We start from the raw sequence: 19,025 nt of genomic DNA, 5'->3' as shown, positions 1-19,025 counted from the left end.
CGAACATTTCTTTAAAAACATCACATGCTGTTTTAAAGGTCTATTGATCCTCTCTGCAGATCTCAAGGTAACAAAGTTACTTTGTAGTAGACCCAATAATATAACAAAGATCTCCCAGGCACTGGATTTAACTAGAATCCTGTTTGTATTTTTGAGTAAAAACTGAAACATAGCTGAAGGTCTTGAAATAACAGGGATAAATGGTATGTAAGTACATATGCTTAATAGCCACACACTGTAATTACACAGTAATCCCATATTTCTTCCAAATTACATGTCAATAAATCTTTCTCACTGCACTATAAATTCCAAGGTCAGGGACAGAGGTGTTTATTAGTATAATTACAATGCAGCAATAAAACCATTAAGCTTTTAGATCCTGATGTTGTTCCATTTATTCTCCCCTCCCCCCAAGGGAGGCGAATAGTTCCTACAAATGGAATACCCAGAAAAAATTTGAATTTACTTTTAAAAGACTATAAAAGCGCTCTGGTTCATGCAATTACTTCATTGAAGTTTTCCTTTTTCTTCATTTAATCTTTGACAGAGTGTCAGAATTTCTTTTTTTTTTTTTTTTTTTTTTGATAGCACAGTGCAGCAAACAGACTCAAGATAAAAAGTACCCTCTGAAACAGGCAACATTACTACACTGTAAAGATATAAATAAAGCACTCTAGATTTCACTGTATGCCAGTTCTTAATACGTTAAACCAAAAAACCCAAGGTCTTTGCCATCTGTTGAGAAGTAACTTGCGGTCCGAATTATCGACTCTTGTCTCCACATCAGTTTCATTACTCCTGGGCACAATTCTACCCGTCTTGGGTACTTGCCCTCCTCTACAAACTACCAGAAGGGCACTTAAGTGCATGATAAGTGAAATGACTGTTAAAATCAGACTGAATCAGACTAGCATTATCAAACTTATTCCGTAATTTTCTACAGAAGGGAAAACCTATTCTTACTTGGAAATTAACTCCTGGTCATAATTAGCTTTCAAAGATTAACTAATGTTATGTAATCATGACTTATTCCAGTGTTCTCTGTCAGTGCCTAAATTACACCCAAATTGTTGTAAACAGTGACAGCATCTTCCTCAGTTATCTTAAAGACTCTTTGACACGTTAAAAATAAAATATAGATTCTTCTAACATAGGTATGTGTCTTCTTATTAGATAAATAATGTTTACTCCTGACTAGATTGAACATAAATGTAATTAACTGACAATTCCTTTCGATCTTCTCTCAATATAAAGTAGAAGCAAATTTGGACATTATTTTATTATTTTCTTACTACACAAAGATAGTAAAGAATTTGCCTGACAAAAACAGCCTGAATAATATTCTTACTACTAACCAATATTTTGTAGTAGGATAATTTAAAAAATAACAAAAAATGTTCACCTGGTACAAATAAGTGTTCAAATTCCAATGTAAAATCTTAACATTGCTCAAATTACAATCAACTATTACCAACATTGAACTTGCAAAACTGCACAAAAGAGGAACTGCAGAGGACTCAAACAGTAACAAAATGGTAATGTCAATATCTTTTCAAAATAAGAGCTTCTAATTAAATTATGTTTATGTGACTCATACTGCAAAAGTTTGAATTGTTGTATTGAACCCCATGTTAATGCAAACACATAACTAGTTCATAACCACAAATTTTAACTTTATTCTTTCTGCTATTCTGTTCTTTACTTACATATTTTTCCAGAAAGCCTGACTCAGAAAAGTTAAGGTAGACCTTCAACAACTTGGTTGCTAGTTGCTTGGTTGCTTCATTGATGACTATGGAGCAAACACAATACTTTTCCAAAGGCCATGTACTGACCTCAGTCCCTCCATACTACTCATGCTGATACTGATGGAATGTTTTAGGCACAGAACAAAAGAAATACACAGACCTAACAACCCAGCTGGAAATAAGTTAGTTCAGCGAGGAAACACAGGGATCAATATTCCTAATGAGGTGATCCCTAAAGTAGAAAAAGAACAGGGCAACCCTTGGACCCTGAATCTCAGAGGCTAACCAGAAAAGCAAAGCAAGGATAGCTGTGCACCGCAACATAAAGAGCTTTCAAAGTGCTAAACAAAATAGAGTACAATTATTTATCTCCCAGAGAAGATTTAATGCACAAGTTTGTGATTTTAAAAAAATAATAAAGTAGACAGTAGGACAATAAAACACACAAACTTCACGGACAAACCACAGAAGAGAGAAACATAAGGTGAAGTTGAAGTTTAGATATTTGAAAGTGCAGATTGAGTAACAGAATGCAGACTTTGTCACACTCATCTTCTCTTTCCTTCTGTGAAGAGAAGCTCTCAGGTCCACTCCACAACAGGATGCTCTCTATGTGTCTCTCCTGTTCTGTAAAGATAGCAGCTACGAGAAGCAAGCCTGGGAAGACCATCCCTTCCCATATACTTAAGTTCCATGTACAATGCACAGCAAACTTTAAACAAGAAAGTACAAAGGATCAGCTCCAGGGCAAGTCTTTAGTTGACCTAACCCTTTGAAGACTATCTATCTAAGAAGTTATCAGTAGTGGAAGTTACGTAACAGAGAAGGAGAATGAGCAGGCTTAGTTATTTTACAAATAGTGTTAATGCAAACTGAAATACATGACAAAACTGTTTAACCTGTAATTTATTGTAATAAGAAAACATATGACCACTTTTGACTAAGAACAGGGCAGATGGCAATGCTAATCCATTCTTACCTACTTTATAAATTATTTAGGTGTTCAGAACATACAGAGTACGGAAACCAAAAAAACCCATTTAATTAATGAATCATGAATTTTAGTTTCTAACCTATTCAGAGGGGAGCTTGCTTCTCTTTCACATGCTAAACTTTATTAAAACAAATTCTCTATCAAGTTAGATGCTAATGGTAATCAGCTATACCACTTTCTTTAAAGAACAGCCTTTAATTTAACCAGGCAAAGCACAGAAACGCCATTTTTTGACAAAGTGACAAATAAGTTTTTTGGAATCAACACTATCATAGAATCATAGAATGGCTTGGGCTGGAAGGGACCTTAAAGATCATCTAACTCCAGCCCCCCTGCCATGGGCAGGGACGCCACCCACTAGACCAGGTTGCTCAGGGGCAGGGCATCTACAGCCTCTCTGGGCAACCTGTTCCTATGCGTCCCTCGACCTGCTGGCCACACCTCTTCTGATGCAGCCCAGTATATGGTTGGCTTTCTGGGCTGCAAGTGCACATTGCTGGCTCATGTCCAGCTTTGCATCCACCAGGACCCACAAGTCCTTCTCTGAGTGGCTGGTCTCAATGAGTTCTTCTCCTAGTCTGTACTCCTGTCTGGGATTGCCTCAGATGTGCAGGTGCAGGACCTTACACTTGGACTTGTTGAACCTCATTCAGTTCATATGGGCCCCCTTCTCCAGCTTGTCCAGGTCCTCCTGGATGGCATCTCGTCCTTCAGGTATGTCACCTGCACCACTCAGCTTTGTGTCATCCTCAAACTTGCTGAGGGTGCAGTCTATCCCACTATGTCATTGATAAAAATATTGAAAAGCACCAGTCCCAAGATAGAGCCCTGAGGGACACCACTCGTCACCAGTCTCCACCAGGACATAGAGCCATTGACCGCAAGTCTCTGGATGCATCCATCCAGACGATTTCTTATCCATCGAATAGTCCACTCTTCAAATCCATATCTTTCTAATTTAGAAATAAGGATGTTGTGTGGGACTGTGTCAAAGGCTTTACAGAAGTCTAGGTAGATGACATCAATCGGTCTTCCTTTGTCGACTGTTGCAATATCCCTCCGTGCACCCAAATCCTAACAGTCTTTCCAACTTAAGATGTCAGAGAGTTTAAAAAAAAAAAAAAGAAATCCAAATCCTATTTCTGTTCTTATAATGACTGTAATCTTTGCTGTTCTGTTTGAGGAGCATGAAAATCACTTGGTCTTCCTCATGTAAGTGAGGCCTTTTAACCTTTCTGTAAGCTAGAATACTGCACGATTTGCAGAAATAGCCAACTATAAAACTGACATGCAAAGTGTGTGCAATGGTATTAATAAAAGAAATCGTACAAATAATTGAAATTATTTTTCAGGGAAAATATGTGGCTATCGATGTATGAAGACGAAAAGCAAGAAAAAGTAGAGAATTGTTTACCACCTTCACCTGAAATCCACACCAAGAACACAGAGCCTGCTCAGGGAAAACATCCACTTCTAACTAATCTAGAAATCCCAATCTCCATCAGAATCTAATTAATTTGGATGTGCCTGTTTAGCGAAGGATACTACACTTTCTGAACACAGAATATGCATATAATGATTTAAATGAAATAGCTAGTGAAAATAAACACTCCAAACCTTCCCATCAGAAGATGTTTTTCCGTGAGTGTTATCAAAGCATTTGGATGAGATTCTTTTCTCATTTATGCTGTCATAAATCAAGGACAGCTTCACTAAACTCAGGACAGTGAATAAACCTAAAATTTAAGGTATCACCTTCTTCTAAAACACATATTGAGGACTACTTTGAGGCACATCAGTAGCAAGTTATGTGATTTAACATATATTGCACTTGAAATGCACAGTTATTCATTAACAATTTATAGCACATGTTCCATAAATTAAACCTTAAAAAATTACTGTTTTTATTACAGGTACTAACATATCTAAAAGGAAGTAAATATATACACAGTGCCTGCCAATAGGAAGAAAAAGTATTTTACTAGAATTAAGAGATGCTTGTATAGGGAGTAAAAACTATGTCTGCGATAGATGCCTGTTTAGCATTTGTGTAAAAGTCTCTCTTCAAAGACAGGGGAATCAGAGCTACTGATTTACCTCATCTAATAAAAAAAGTGGTGCAGAAGAGTTGCTTAGTTCCAGCTGACCTTGAATGTAATTGGCTACCTTGGATGTCTCTATGGTATATGCCATTAAGAAGATAAAAATATACAGGATTAAAATCTGAAACGATAAAGCTAAGAAATTAAGTATTACTCCTTTAATAAGCCTACTTTATGAAAGTACGTGAATACCAAAATATCTCCTCGTTGATTGCTGTTGAAGTGTGAATAAGCTTAAAAATAAGTTATCAAAAAGTAAAAGTATTTAGTATTTTATTTTCCCCTTCTTACCTGTTTAAAAACTATGAATAAAGAATTCAAAGCAAGTATTTTTACTCCATGACACTGTACTCCATCCAAAAGCACTTGCACACCACCACATTCTCCAGCTTTTTATATATGCTTAGTCTAGACTGATAGATTGTTTTGTATCTTAAGATGAGGATGGAGGCATATTTTTTCTATTATTTTTTTTTTTCAGTGCAACAGTTTTATTTTTCCATACTTCTGTACTACTTAAGAGTTTAAAAGTGTATGCAATTGTAAGAACACTGTTTTACAAGGTCAGGGTCGATTATTAGAGAGTTGAGAATGTTCCACTGTAGTGCAAAACAAGAGCTAAAAAAAAAAACCCAACATTTTAAGTCACAAAACCGATTAGCCAAGACAAAAAGGTCTGTCAGTTAAAAAGCCAGGGCAAAGGCAGAGACCATTTCTGCCTGTCATGAATAAAACCATAAATAACATGGGATTGTGGTAAACTGTGGGGGGAAAAAAGAGCTGAGGAAAGACTTTTTCTTAAATTTAAAAAAAACCAAATATGCAGAGCTCAAAATAAACAAAGTCTTTTTTTCCCCTTGGTATGAAAGTAGTTTGTGTTAGACTGCTACTTGAATTTAGGAAGTACTTAGTCAGCACATGTTTGGAACTGTAAAAAACAATGATAAAAATTGAAGGCAAGATGATGATTTAAGAAGTATACATTATAAAATCATATATGCATGCAAAAAAACCCTCAAGAAACACTATAAAATCATATATGCATGACAAAAAAAAAATCAAGAAACACTAGATCATAAACACGTGTTGCCATGCTACCACAACTGATCTTGTTTCCTTCCTTAATACAGTCACAGATACAGGCCGTTACAACCACAATGCAATTTTGTGCTAACTATTGTAGTAAACATCATGAAGGAATTAAGACACATCGATCAACCTTCTTGTATTTAAACAGAAGTTTAGGGACAGTACACAGCAACAAGTCTACAACTTGAATTTGGTTTAAAACTGCTCCATGGAAAGGGTTGAGAATTACGGAGTAATACATTTAGAAAACCAAATCAGTGTAACTCTAAGTGGTAAGTTTCAGCTCTAAGACTTGTCAACTTACTTAGCCTCCATCCTATCATAACAGTTAGATTATTACATTATATTGTATCTTTACAGCTTTCAGCTATAACCAAGCATTTCACACTAAAGTTGTTCCAGTTGCAAACAACTGCTGGGGGTTGCAGAATTAGGATGCATTTTAGGATCACTGCTGTCTCAAAAAATTTGTATCTAGCCTTAATAAAAAACAGAAGCTGTGAAATCTGATTCGGTATCAAATAATCCATGTAACACATTTGTTTAAAACTCCATCCTATACTTTAAATGCCTACAATTGACTTTTTGTTTCATTTCCTCTGAAGAAATGTAAAGGTATGTTTTACACATAAAGGAAAACATGGTGAAATACCATGCATTAATGTATAAAGAGTAGACCTTAATGAAGATTTCAAGTAACAGCTGTCTTATATTCCTTCCCTTCTTTATGATCCTAATATCCATTTAAAAATCTTGAATCAAGTATTTCCCAAAGAAATCAAGCACAAGTCTAATGGCTTATAGGTACTGCAGCTGTATCTGAAACAAAAAAGCAATAGCATTAACAAGCAACCTGACTTAAACATTAGATAAGTTTATTCTTACATTGAAACGAAACACACAAAGTTAGGGGTATAGATGGGAGAAAAAACATTAAAACCAACAGGTAAATTGGAAATGTCATTGTCTTTCACCTTAGTGAGTTAAGGCATTTTTAGTAAATAATACTGCTAATGAAAACCCTCCTTAATAAATTTAACATCATCCTTCAGCTTCCTCTACTGTACATCACTTCAAATTTCAGCTCTGCTGCAAGTCATCCTCCTTGACATCCATTTTCACTGTTGTATTTTCAACAATGGTTTCTGACATTTCTACTAGTTTTGTAGCTGGCATCTTTTTGGATCTCCTCCTGCCTCTTGACATTTCTTATCACTTCCTCCCTAAATCTTCCTCAGAATCACAAGTGCTTCTATTTCTCAAAATACCAGTGAAGCAGTCTCTTTTGCTCAACTATCAATTCACAGCAGAATACTGGGAAGCAGAAAGACAGTAGTACGGCTGAAGAGCAGACAGAAGCAGCAAAGCTTGCTTTAAATAAAAAAATAAATAAAAGCTGCAGAGCTCAGGTCACCACACTTTACCAGCCAGCCATCACAAGGTTTCTTCTCCTCCCATGTTAGATATCCACCTGGTTTCAAACCTCTTATTCTCTCTCTCTGCTCCTTGATTTGCTATCAGAGATTCTGATAACAACATTTTTTTCCCTCATTACTTCTTATGTCTGGGGAAAATCCTAAATCCTGATGAAAAAGGATCTTTCCCTACTCTCACCTAGCATATTCCAAACATATATTCAGGAAATAGTTAATCCAGGTTTTAAAATATTCTTATGATCTCTATCAAAAAATCAAAGTATTCCTGTATTTCTTCCTTCATTTTTCCTATAGTCTGCAAACACCTCATGATAGCTAGAATTGCTGTCTCTTATGTATCATTTAAAATCCAGACACTTCACAGATTACAGATACTGGTGTACGCTGCCTAGTCCCAAAAGCAGAAAAGGGAAGTTATACCTTAAAGTTTCATTTTGAAAGTGTTTTCTTAGTACCCTGAAATTCCAGTGGACTGAGTAGCATGTGTGCATTTACTCCTATAATTTTATTTGCACAAGAACTGCAAGATTTGGCTTATTCACCAAAAGGTCAATTTCAGGTGCCTATTTCAGAAAGATAATCATCTTACCTTTACAGTTTCACTTAGGACTTGGTTTTTATCTGCTTCTTCACTGGAGTGCAATTCTAGTTTATTATTTAACTCCTGTAGCTGTTGTGCCTGTTCATTCAAAAGCACTTGTGCCTGATGCTCCCGATGTAATGCATTATTCAATTCTTCACATGCACTTTCAAACCTCTCATGGGTGATCAATTTCTGATAAGGGAAATAAAATGTGTTTGATTGTGTAACTCTATTCACTTGTTTACATGCTTGACTTTCAGAGTTGCACTTGCAAACATATCAAATGCTAGAACAAAAGCGTGCTAAAGATGAATATTTAGGTTTTTTAACATGAAGACAGATCACCGAACAATAGAATGGCAGACAATTTTATTCACTGTGTTTTTTCAAAAAAGCATTCAGGGTACTGTAAACAGTATGCATTCGTTATTTTATTCAAATTAGCACCCCAGGTTGTGAAGAATCAATATTTAAAAGGAAACAAGCAGATCAATGTCCCACATTTCAATGCATATCTTATTAACCCTTGTAAATGTCTTCCTGGACTCTTTCTGCCCTCCCCAAAATGTTCCAGAAAAGAAATAATTCTTCAGGGAAAATCATCATCTACATTTGAACAACAATCTAAAATGTGACAATTTCATCTAACTGTCCCAGAACTGTAAGAGAATAAATCCCATTAAGAACAAAACTGAAGATTATTAGATACAACCTTGTCCATTTGAGTAAAAAAATCCAGGAAGGAGAACGGATGGCAAATCATCTATTAAATATTCTCTGCTTGGAAGTGTTTTGATTGGGACACACTGACAGGTCTACCAGCTAGGCCTCAGGATCAACACTGGGCACAGCTACATAAAAATGCTGCTTATTCTGGGACACAACTAATTAGGTTATACTGTGCACCTGTGAAGCACATATAAGAATCCTTATCCATTCACTTTCCCAGATATCTCAAGCATGAGCTCAATTCTGAATGCAACCTACGGAAAATAAGCATAGCAGGAAAGGTGCCCAGTGAGCCTCCAGTATGCTGTAAAATATCTATCATAACACTCCGCAATATCCATGCAGAGTTTAAAATACCACATTTATGCTTTATGAATGTCTGATTAACACGCTTATTGGATACCTTCCTTCCAGCTGACTTTAATGTGCTGAAGTGAAATCTATAAATCCTTTTAGGGTATATAAATCACACCAACATTTTCAACATATGGAAGAAGATGTGGGTGGCTGAAGACCAAACATGTAATTACACAGAATACCTCATTCTACAAATCAAAGAGAAACTCCTGTGGAAAGGAGATAGTTCTGAATACATCTGACTTACAGTTTAGTGACATCTACAAGGCAAGTTTTCTGGAAAATTCTGTTAATAGTGGATAGATTTTGTACTTGTTTTTCAAAAGAACACAAATCAAAAAAATGTGTAGAAAGGAGGTCTCTTGTAAGCAGTCTCCTCTAAATCAAATATACTTACAGATTGCTTAAACATATTTAATTGCTCCTGCAGGCTCTGAGCTTTGTCAGCTTCTTTTTTCATCTCACTGAAATTCCATCTGAATTCTGCAAGTTTTAGGCGCAGTGAGCGGCGTTCCACCTCTGCTGTATGAAGTCTTTGTGTAAATTCAAATATTTGCTTCTGCAAGGATGCTATGCATTTCTGTTAGCAAACAGGAACAAATTCATGTGCTATTAAATGTGCTATTTTAGCAATAAAATCAATCACATTTAATACTCAAGCAAATGAGATAAAGCTGTCATTTCGTCCTCCATCTCTAAAAGACACACACGAATGCAAAAATGTGAACCTGTTTCACCTACTGTTGAGCGTTACTGAAAACTCTGTTTTCAAGGAAGTAACTGTTTTCACGTAAGGCCCACAACAGATGACAGATTATGTGAGAAAGAGTTTATCCTTTCATTTCTGTTAAAGAGAGGAAGGTTACCTTTTCTGAAAGATAGAACACTAAGCAGAAGGGGGGGTGAGGGGGGAAACCCCACAACCTTAACATTTAGTTAAAGCAAAAAGCAAGTTTGTTCTTATAAAGCAAATACGATTTTGATAGAACTTCAAAAAAATCTTTTTCTTGGATACATCAAATCTCTTCTTAAAATTCTTTGACAATAAAAGAGAAGATCTATTCACACCCTAATGCTTCTAGGTGTTGCAAATCAACTTCTGATTCTCTATATAGTTGACTTCAATGTAACAGACTCATAAACAATCTGAAACAAAAGTAATAGTACTATCAACAGAACTTTACTGTAACACTTATGTTGCGAACCTACTGTTTACACGAAGTAGCACTATAAATATGCATACCATAATGGGTAGTCTGTCACACAATCCAGCTTCCAGGGCCTGGGTATTTATTTTATGAAGCCCATGAGCCAGCCTCTGTACCAAGGAGTCTTTCTCCAGATAAGTAATGCTCCTGCTGCTGTCCAGAGGAACAGTCTCCATTATTACATTCAGCTTGTCCATAAGTTTTGAAAAGGAGTTCCTGGCTGCACTTACAAGTAAGTGTCCAGAAAGCCAGGGCTTTGGATCTTTAAGAAACAACAACAAAAAAGAAACATCAGATAAGTTATTAGTTTCATTTTTTCAGTGGAAAAAAGCAACAACAACTAGCATCTTTAAAATACTCAGCAGGAAATTTCCATTAAAGAGTAGAAGATTGAGCTCACAGGAATATGTCAGAGAGACTTTGGGACGAATTTTGTATTTAGCAATGAACACCCTAATCCTATAAATCTGTGGATGGAAGGGTAGGATAGTATTCTAAGGAACAGGATTTGTTTGTCAAAGAATAATTTTCCAGTTGTTTTTATGTTCTCCTCCAATACTATACCTTCTTAAGTCTTTCTTGGATGTTCTAATTTTGTAATTCAGAAAACATGTAAGATGGATGCAAGCAAATGCAAGCCAGGTCAAGTATGTCAGATATGATAGCACATGGTAAATCACTTTATCGCAATATTTACTATGCAAATTTCTGAGGGTTTCCTGACTCCTTTTCCCTCCCCTCTATAGATGTCTAAATCATTTGCTGTTCAAAATTAGTGAGGCTTGGTACCTTAATGCCATACTATTTATATTCTGAGACAAGAGAATATAATTTACCTTATTCCAAGGCAATTAAAATTTTACAGCTACAATTACTTATTTCCCCACAGGATTTTGGTAATCATCCTTCTCATATAATGGACTTAAGGCCCCAGCACACCCAACATGTCCTGCTTACTGCTAGATTCGTCAGGTCTGTAATTAATAATTGTGTTTAATGTTGATAAATAAAATTGTCAGTGCTCCTTCCACTAATTGGTATTCCAGATAACAGTTAATAGGTTTATTTATGCCTTAATAAAAGTCTTGTAATTTAGTTTTCCCTCTGCTAGGCAGGTCTTAATCTGTCATTACTTGTCTTATGATACTATCAGTGTAAGATGACAAGCATGGAAGAGCTTATTTACATTCAGTAGTACAGCAGATCTCCTGTTGCTGCAGTGAATTAAAATATTTACTTAAGAGTATAAACAGAAAAAAAATAACTATAGTTTTTTTTAAGTTAAATCATTTCTTTTTATGCATTTTGAGGATAAAACCAAAGGTTCAAAGCAAACAAAACATGATTATTGATATTTTTAGATCACCATTTCATCATAAAGAACTTATCACTTACACATGAGATGAAATTTATCTGTAAGCAAACAAAAAAAAAAGCACATGATAATGTCGAATATTCTTTTTTCAGAGCCATTCACCTGTTTGGTTTCAAAATACCACCATTCCAATGATTCCAGTGCTTAACTGGAGTACCATTCTTGAGTACATGCTCTCAGTAACACCAGCTAGTAATAAATCTGTCTTTTCTTTAAGTCTAACATAGCACCCTTTCTATTCATCTTTAAAGCTAAAAACCTTATCCAGCATTTTTATCTTGCACTTCAACTAACAAAACATCCTTTGAAATAAAAAAAACATTATTCTTCTCATACCCAGAAGAAACTGCTAATGTAATGCTCTGTCTACTTTGGCCAAGGCTCTTCTCTTTTCCTTATGCTGGTTCTCTATTACTGATCACATAAAAGATAAACTACCTTCATTGTTTTAACTCTTATCACAGATTATCTTGTCCTACCTGTCTTTCAGTTTCAAAAACCATCTCCCTTCTCCAGTCATGATGCATTTACTAGTTTGAATGTTTAATTAAATTAACCAGAAATTAAAACTAGAACATTTGTACTACTTTCCATGTAAGATGACACCAGAACCTTCTAAAAAACTCCTTTGTTGTGATTTTTGGTAAATATCAAAACATGGATACTATCAATGAGCTACTGTTCCTTCATTTTTCCCAGCATTTCCACCTGGTATCACATTTTACACGAGACTGTTTGTCTGCCAGAAAACACGGTTATTTCTCCATATGTGCAGCACTGAGGATGGCAGTCCCTTTCCCTATGTCTAGAACCCCCAGTTTAACTTATTAAAAATAAATTAATAATAATAGTTCAGGCAGTTGTGTTGTAGCATTCTGAAACAATCATTCCACTTCATAACCAGGATTCCTGTTATACAGTACAGTTCAACACTCACAACTTAAAGGCATTTTCTTGGGATGGGGAATGAAAAAGCAAATCATCACCTCTCTTTTTTTTTTTTTTTATGAAGAGCAGTTTGGAGTAAATACACAGAAATATGTTAATGCAAGTTAGTGACTGCTTTGAAAGACAAAATGAGAATATAATGCAATTCCACGAGGAACTGTATCTATAATGATTGGGAAGAGAATATACGGTTTAAGTATATACATTAAGTACCTGCCCATGAAGGATGAAGGAATTACAATAAAAGCATTAAATGATGTACAGTGTGATGTGTATAAGAAATTATTAACACAAATACAGGTATATCACAAAGAGCAATTAATTCTTATATTAAAAAAATAAGAAAAAGACAATGAAAAGCAACAAATCTTACTTCACTGACAGATGAAGAAAGAATTCTTGTTTACTCTGTTTTGGTGAAATAGAACAGTCAGCAGGATGAACTTCATAGTACTACACAGGACTAAAATTGTCATGCTAAGCTTCAAAAGCTTTGTGTATGTACCAGTTGATGATATTAGTATTCAAAAAGCTTGACCTTTACTTTCTCTGGTTTATTGCAGTACAGATTCTGTTCAAACAACCTACAAAACTAACTTTATAAAAAAACAGACCAAACCAAATCAAACCAAAAAAACCCAACATTTTAATGAACTTGTATTCAGATTGAAGCTAAGAGATCACTCCAAGACATGCTGGAATGAGAACGAAACTAATGAATAGCGTGAAGCGAAATGATCATGAATGTAAAACCAAAACCACTTTTTTAAAAGTTAAAAGCTCAAGAAATGTGCCTCAAATCACCAGAGCGGACAAGCCCAAAAGTTCCAGTGTTACCCGAGGGATCTGGATTTGGTTTCTTTCAACTGCCTCAAATGGTTCCTCAGAACCATTTTTAAAAGTAATTTTTAAGACACCGAACCATTCCATAGAGTCACATAGCACCTTCTTGTGCCTACTATCTCCTGTGATGTACAGTCTAATCTGGAACTGCCATTATTTCAAGATCTGAAGAGAGCAGATCCTCTCAGATTGCCTATTTACATAAAAAAAATTTCAAAATCATTTAAGTCAGTTTGAAGGTTTAAATCCTATTTGAAATATGACTTACAGAACATAAAACAATTTCCTGAGTATGCAAGCTTTGTCTTAAATATATTCCTTCAGAGCCTTATCACTTCAATACTTCTGGAAATTTCATGTCCAACTTTAAATTATTTATTGCTATTTTTTGAATCAAAGGTTCTTGGGAGACTTTTGATCTCATGAGTAACAGAATTCCAAGTAATACACGAGCAATTAGATATTGAGGTTCTGTGAAAATGACTTTATTAGAATCATAGAATGTCCTGAGTTGGAAGGGACCCACAACGATCATCGAATCCAACTCCTGTCCCTGCACAGGACAACCCCAAAATTCACACCATACGTCTGAGGGTGTTGTCCAAATGCTTCTTGAATATTGTCAGGCTTGGTGCCGTGACTACCTCCCTGGGGAGCCTGTTTCAGTGCTCTACCACCCTCTGGGTGAAGAACCTTTTCCTAATGTCCAGCCTAAACCTCCCCTGGCATATCTTCCTGCCGTTCCCTCAGGTTCTATCATTGGTCGCCAGGGAGAAGAGATCAGCACCTGCCCCTCCTCTTCCCCTTGTAAGGAACCTGTAGACCACGATGAGGTCTCCCCTCAGTCTCCTCTTTTCCAGGCTGAACAGACCAAGTGACTTCAGCCGCTCCTCATACAGCTTCCCCTCTAAACCCTTCACCACCTTGGTGGCTCTCCTCTGGACACTCTCTAGTAGCTTTGTATCCTTTTTGTACTGTGGCACCCAAAACTGCACACAGTACTCAAGATGAGGCCACACCAGTGCAGAGTAGAGCAGGACAACCACCTCCCTCAACCGGCTAGCAACAGGGAACACTGTTGGCTCATGGTCAACTTGCCATTGACCAGAACCCCCAGATCCCTCTCTGCGGGGCTGCTCTCCAGCCTCTGGTTCCCCAGTCTGTATGTACATCCAGGGTTGCCCTGTCCCAGGTGCAAAATCCAGCACTTGCCCTTGTTAAACTTCATACAGTTGGTGATTGCCCAGCTCTCTAATTTGTCTAGATGTCTCTGCAGGGCCTCTCTGTCCCTGAGAGTATCAACAGCTCCTCCCAATTTTGTGTCATTGTCAAACTTTGATAACAAACCTTCAAGTCCTGCATCCAAGTAATTTATGAAGATATTAAAGAGCACTGGCCCTAAGATGGATCCCTGTGGAACCCTGCTAGTGACTGGTCGCCAGCCCGATGTAACCCCATTTACTATAATCCTTCGAGGCCGACCCGTCAGCCAATTGCTCACCCATTGCATTCTGTGTTTATCCAGCTGTGTGCTGGACATTTTGTCCAGGAGGATTAAAATAGAGACAAGCTATGAAAGAATCACCAGACTGACTGTGGCCATAATATTCTCAGCATGGCTTTTCCTAATTCTTAAAATCACAACTGTGTTGAGTGCAGAAATATCAACTAAATAGAGTCCACCAGAATTCTCATGTACTTCAATACTGGCAAAATATCATGAGGTTTAGGATATTCTGACTAGTCACTTCAGCACATCGATGCTGCTGTACAGTTTCTCTTGATTCCTTTTCAATTTTCTGTTCTTACTCAACACTCTATACACAGGAACACTTGCAGTATAAAGCCTATAAATATTCTGAAACACAGTTCAAACTTTCTTTGGTAAGGATGTAAATTTAAGTTACTGAAAACAGGAAGATCAAAGAAGAGAGCACCTGAAACTGAATCAAAACACTTTTGATTCAATGGCTGACTTATGGTACCAGTTTACTGTTCAGGCTCCTGGGAGATGTATCACCTTCTCTCTCTCTCTCTCCTGTTATTTCCCATTATTCATATAAATTATCCTCCCTATAATATCCTTTATTCTGTGACAGAATTGTTGGAGTTTCAAACTAGCAGGTACCAAAGAACTAGGGATGACAACAATGCAGAGGAACTAAGTGAGATCTTGTATCAGTCCTCATTGCAAAGAAATTAAAGAAGATAGTTAACTGCCGGGCATCAAGAGGTATTTCCAGAGATTGGCACTAAAATTTTCCATAGGCATAGTAGAATTCTACATGAGGAGAGACTGAGAAAATTAGGGAATCTAGACACAAATCTAATTAAGCATATACTTAGAGAGGGAACACAGTAGAGACACAAAACAAGGACTGCTATACATTGTATAAGTTGAGAGCATTTTATTTCTCTCTCGAAACCAACAAGACAGCAAGTCAACCAGATGAAAATAGCATCCATCAAATTCAATTGTTTTCCAGATGCCAGCAATTTGGAAATTCTAGATTTATATCATATAAAACACAGTAGGAAATTATTTCCTTTCAGTCAGCAGCAGTAATGTCCCAGGTTGAATATGTGCCAATTTTAGGGCCTGCACTTAAGAAACACACAGATCAAACAGAAATGACAAAGATTTTCTCCATGGAAAAAAATTAGGTTGAGCTTCAGTAAAATACTTCTCAAATATTAGAACAGTGGAACAAGATAACTAGGAAGCTCGTAAATATTACTTCATGGGAACCTTTTAAGAACAGGTTAGCCAAATATCTATTGGCATGGTGTAGATGGTTTTTTTTTCTATCTCACAACAAAGCAGGCAGAACTGTTTATATGCTTTCTAGAAGCACTCTCCAGCCTTCTGTTTCCATGACTTTATATACTGAAATGATAAAATATCATATCAACAATTAAAGAAAATTAATCTATTCCAACAATACAGCTCTCCAGAGATTTGATCCAGAATAGTTTAGGTAAAATCCTAAGAATGGAAATAATGTAACCACCCTGATTATTTTTTTTTACTTCTACTACAAGAATATAAAGTTACCTGTTTTGTTAACAACATCCTGTAATTCAGTGACAGAACTGATTATTGCAGCAAGGAGGTTAGAACTAGTAAACCAGCTGAGTGCTTCAACATAGTGAATTTGTTCCTCTTCGCAACCTGTGAAACAGAATTGTAGCTAGCAATAAAACTGAATAACTTAGATAAGGCACACTACTATCTCCAGCTCTTTCAGAAATAGACCAAAACAAAGCATATAAGCCACAAACTAGTTCTTATTTCAGGACCGTTTAGACTGTATTAAATATGCTTCCAGAATTACTAAAACAGAAAAGTAGATGGATCTTCTAGTTTGGGAAACATTTTTTTTATACCATTTGTCCTTGTAAGGGGAAGCACGAGCCAGTCTGATAACAGAAAAGGACAGGAAGACTACATAATCTCTAAAGAAAACTTTAGCAATCCTATCCTAATATTTTTCCTGAATCAGAAAGCAACTTTTTGCATTTTTAGTAGGAAATAAATATTGAAAGTGATTAACAAGAGATGAGGAAATATCTTTCCAAAAAATAAGTTGATAGTCCATCGTTTAGGAACATGACAAGATAGAGTTCTGAAATTCGTAACACAAATGTCAGGGATATCAAAACAGTATGAGTTTACGTGTGTAGTTGTAACTTTTCTTTCAATGCTTAAGAGACTAAGTATTTCCTTTTAGGAGAAATTACATTTGTCAAGAAATCCAGAAATCACAAATCCAGAAATTACATTTGTCAAAATGTCACTAAATTTGTCTTCACACTCTATTAATAATAACATTATTATTTGTTATTCACTAACCATGTAATTTGACATAACACTTATCAAAGAAGAAAACAATTAGCTTACATGACAGATTACGCTTGCCTTTGGAGTCTCCTATACAAACTAGAATTCCAATGCCTTCTTTGAAGCCATTTACCCAGGAGAAGAGGGAACTAGAAGACCGGGCTAAAACTTTAAGTCTGTTAGCTGCCAAAACTGCAATCACACCTCTTCGGAATACACGAATCAGGCCCCTGAATTTTCTTTTCTTCAGTTTTGCTTCATCTTGATTGTTTTCCTCTACATCAGAGAGAGCATGAACTAGGGTCCTAATCTCCTGGTTCACTAATTCATAAATGTTGACCTGATCCTGGAGAAGGTCCCTTTGGGAAGACATAGCACACGACCGGCCATAGAGAGGATACAGGGCACCTGCCAATAGTGCACAGGCTGCCAGGAGAGATGAATGCTCCTTCTGAACCTGTGTTAATGTATTTTTCACAGAAACATTTTCAAGGGCCAATTTCTCCCGTCTTTTTTCAAGGATATACATTTTTTCCTTGTTTTTCTCTGCTGTTTCTTGGTATTCCTGGGATAAGGCGAAAAAACAAACAAAACCAGAAGTATTAACTAGAAGATATTTTTTCAAAATAACAAAATCATTTTTACCTAGACAAAAGCTAAAAGACATTTTTTTTTTTCAGATTCGAATAACACATTAAAGGAACAAAAATTATTAGTAATGACTGTCAAAATATCTCTCCTAGCAGTTACAGAACCAGATATATGAAAACAAATCAATAGTATAAGGAAAATTTGCACAATCTCTAACTACAAACAGACTCCAGATTTCTGATGATAATCCACTAGTACTGCAATAGCCCACAGAAAGTCCAACAGTACCTGGTTGTCCACAACAGTTTTATGAGTTGGCTTAACAATAAGCAATTACATGCTCCAATTTCAGAAAGAACATTGCTCTTCAAAGCAGAAAAGAAAGTTAGTGTAAGAGAGAGGAAAAAAAAGAAGGAAAACTCTGGAAGATAAACCTAGACAGATTGGCAGCAGCTGGAAAAGGGGAAGTAAAGGTGATCGCTTAATTACTTTGTAATCAACCCCCTACTTATATATTCACAGACTAATTAGGTCTCATACAAAACTGAGTTTTCAAAAGAACAGTGTAATGCAGATATTTCTATTTTGACTAGTGCCATTACAGATTTTTTCAACTTGCAGACCATGTTTTTTTCCTCTATATGCCCTGAAATAGGGAAAGAGGGAAATTTAAAACAGTAAACTGGTGTAGAAAAATGAAGACACTAGTAAGCCAGGGAATGCCAGGACTAAGATTAGACCATGCAGACTGGTTGCTTTTGATAATACGCAGCTCTTATACAGGAATCAAGACACGACGCTAGGACCTCAGAGACTTAAAGATGGGCTTGTTGATGCGTGAGAGTCAACAACCACTGGAACAACCACTTGACACTACATTTAAACAGGATCCAGTAGTATAAGGAGATAATAAATTTTAGGCACTGTTCACAAAGAACCCACAAGCTCAAGTTAAATGCTTACACTCCAGTTACAATACATGGACACAAAAAGGGAAACATGAATGGAATGACAAGTCCATATGATGAAGAAAAGAGAGCATTATGCTAAGCTTCAGCTATCTCTCTTAGAGCTATAAGCAATTTTGTTAAAAATGGGGTGAGGTTATTCCTGTTAGCAGTGGCCAAAAGAGAAGTAAAATGGTGTCATCCAGCCACATTCCCATGTGTTCTATTTGGTAC

The 19,025-nt window shown here is 36.3% G+C and overlaps 1 protein-coding gene across 1 annotated transcript in view; it reads right to left on the bottom strand.

Annotated features, from left to right (window-relative positions):
• The window catches only part of CCDC171 (coiled-coil domain containing 171), a 158,146-nt gene that overhangs the window by 72,239 nt on the left and 66,882 nt on the right, over window positions 1-19,025 (bottom strand). The window contains 5 exon segments of the mRNA XM_082336783.1: window positions 7,959-8,144; window positions 9,436-9,618; window positions 10,282-10,508; window positions 16,468-16,584; window positions 17,314-17,818. Coding sequence (XP_082192909.1) covers window positions 7,959-8,144; window positions 9,436-9,618; window positions 10,282-10,508; window positions 16,468-16,584; window positions 17,314-17,818 — 1,218 coding nt within the window.

This window comes from Platalea leucorodia (assembly GCF_965183815.1).
Source record: "Platalea leucorodia genome assembly, chromosome: Z".
Classification (NCBI taxonomy): Eukaryota; Metazoa; Chordata; class Aves; order Pelecaniformes; family Threskiornithidae; genus Platalea; species Platalea leucorodia.
Note: the sequence above shows the minus strand (reverse complement) of the source record. Positions and strands in the feature narration are given on the sequence as shown.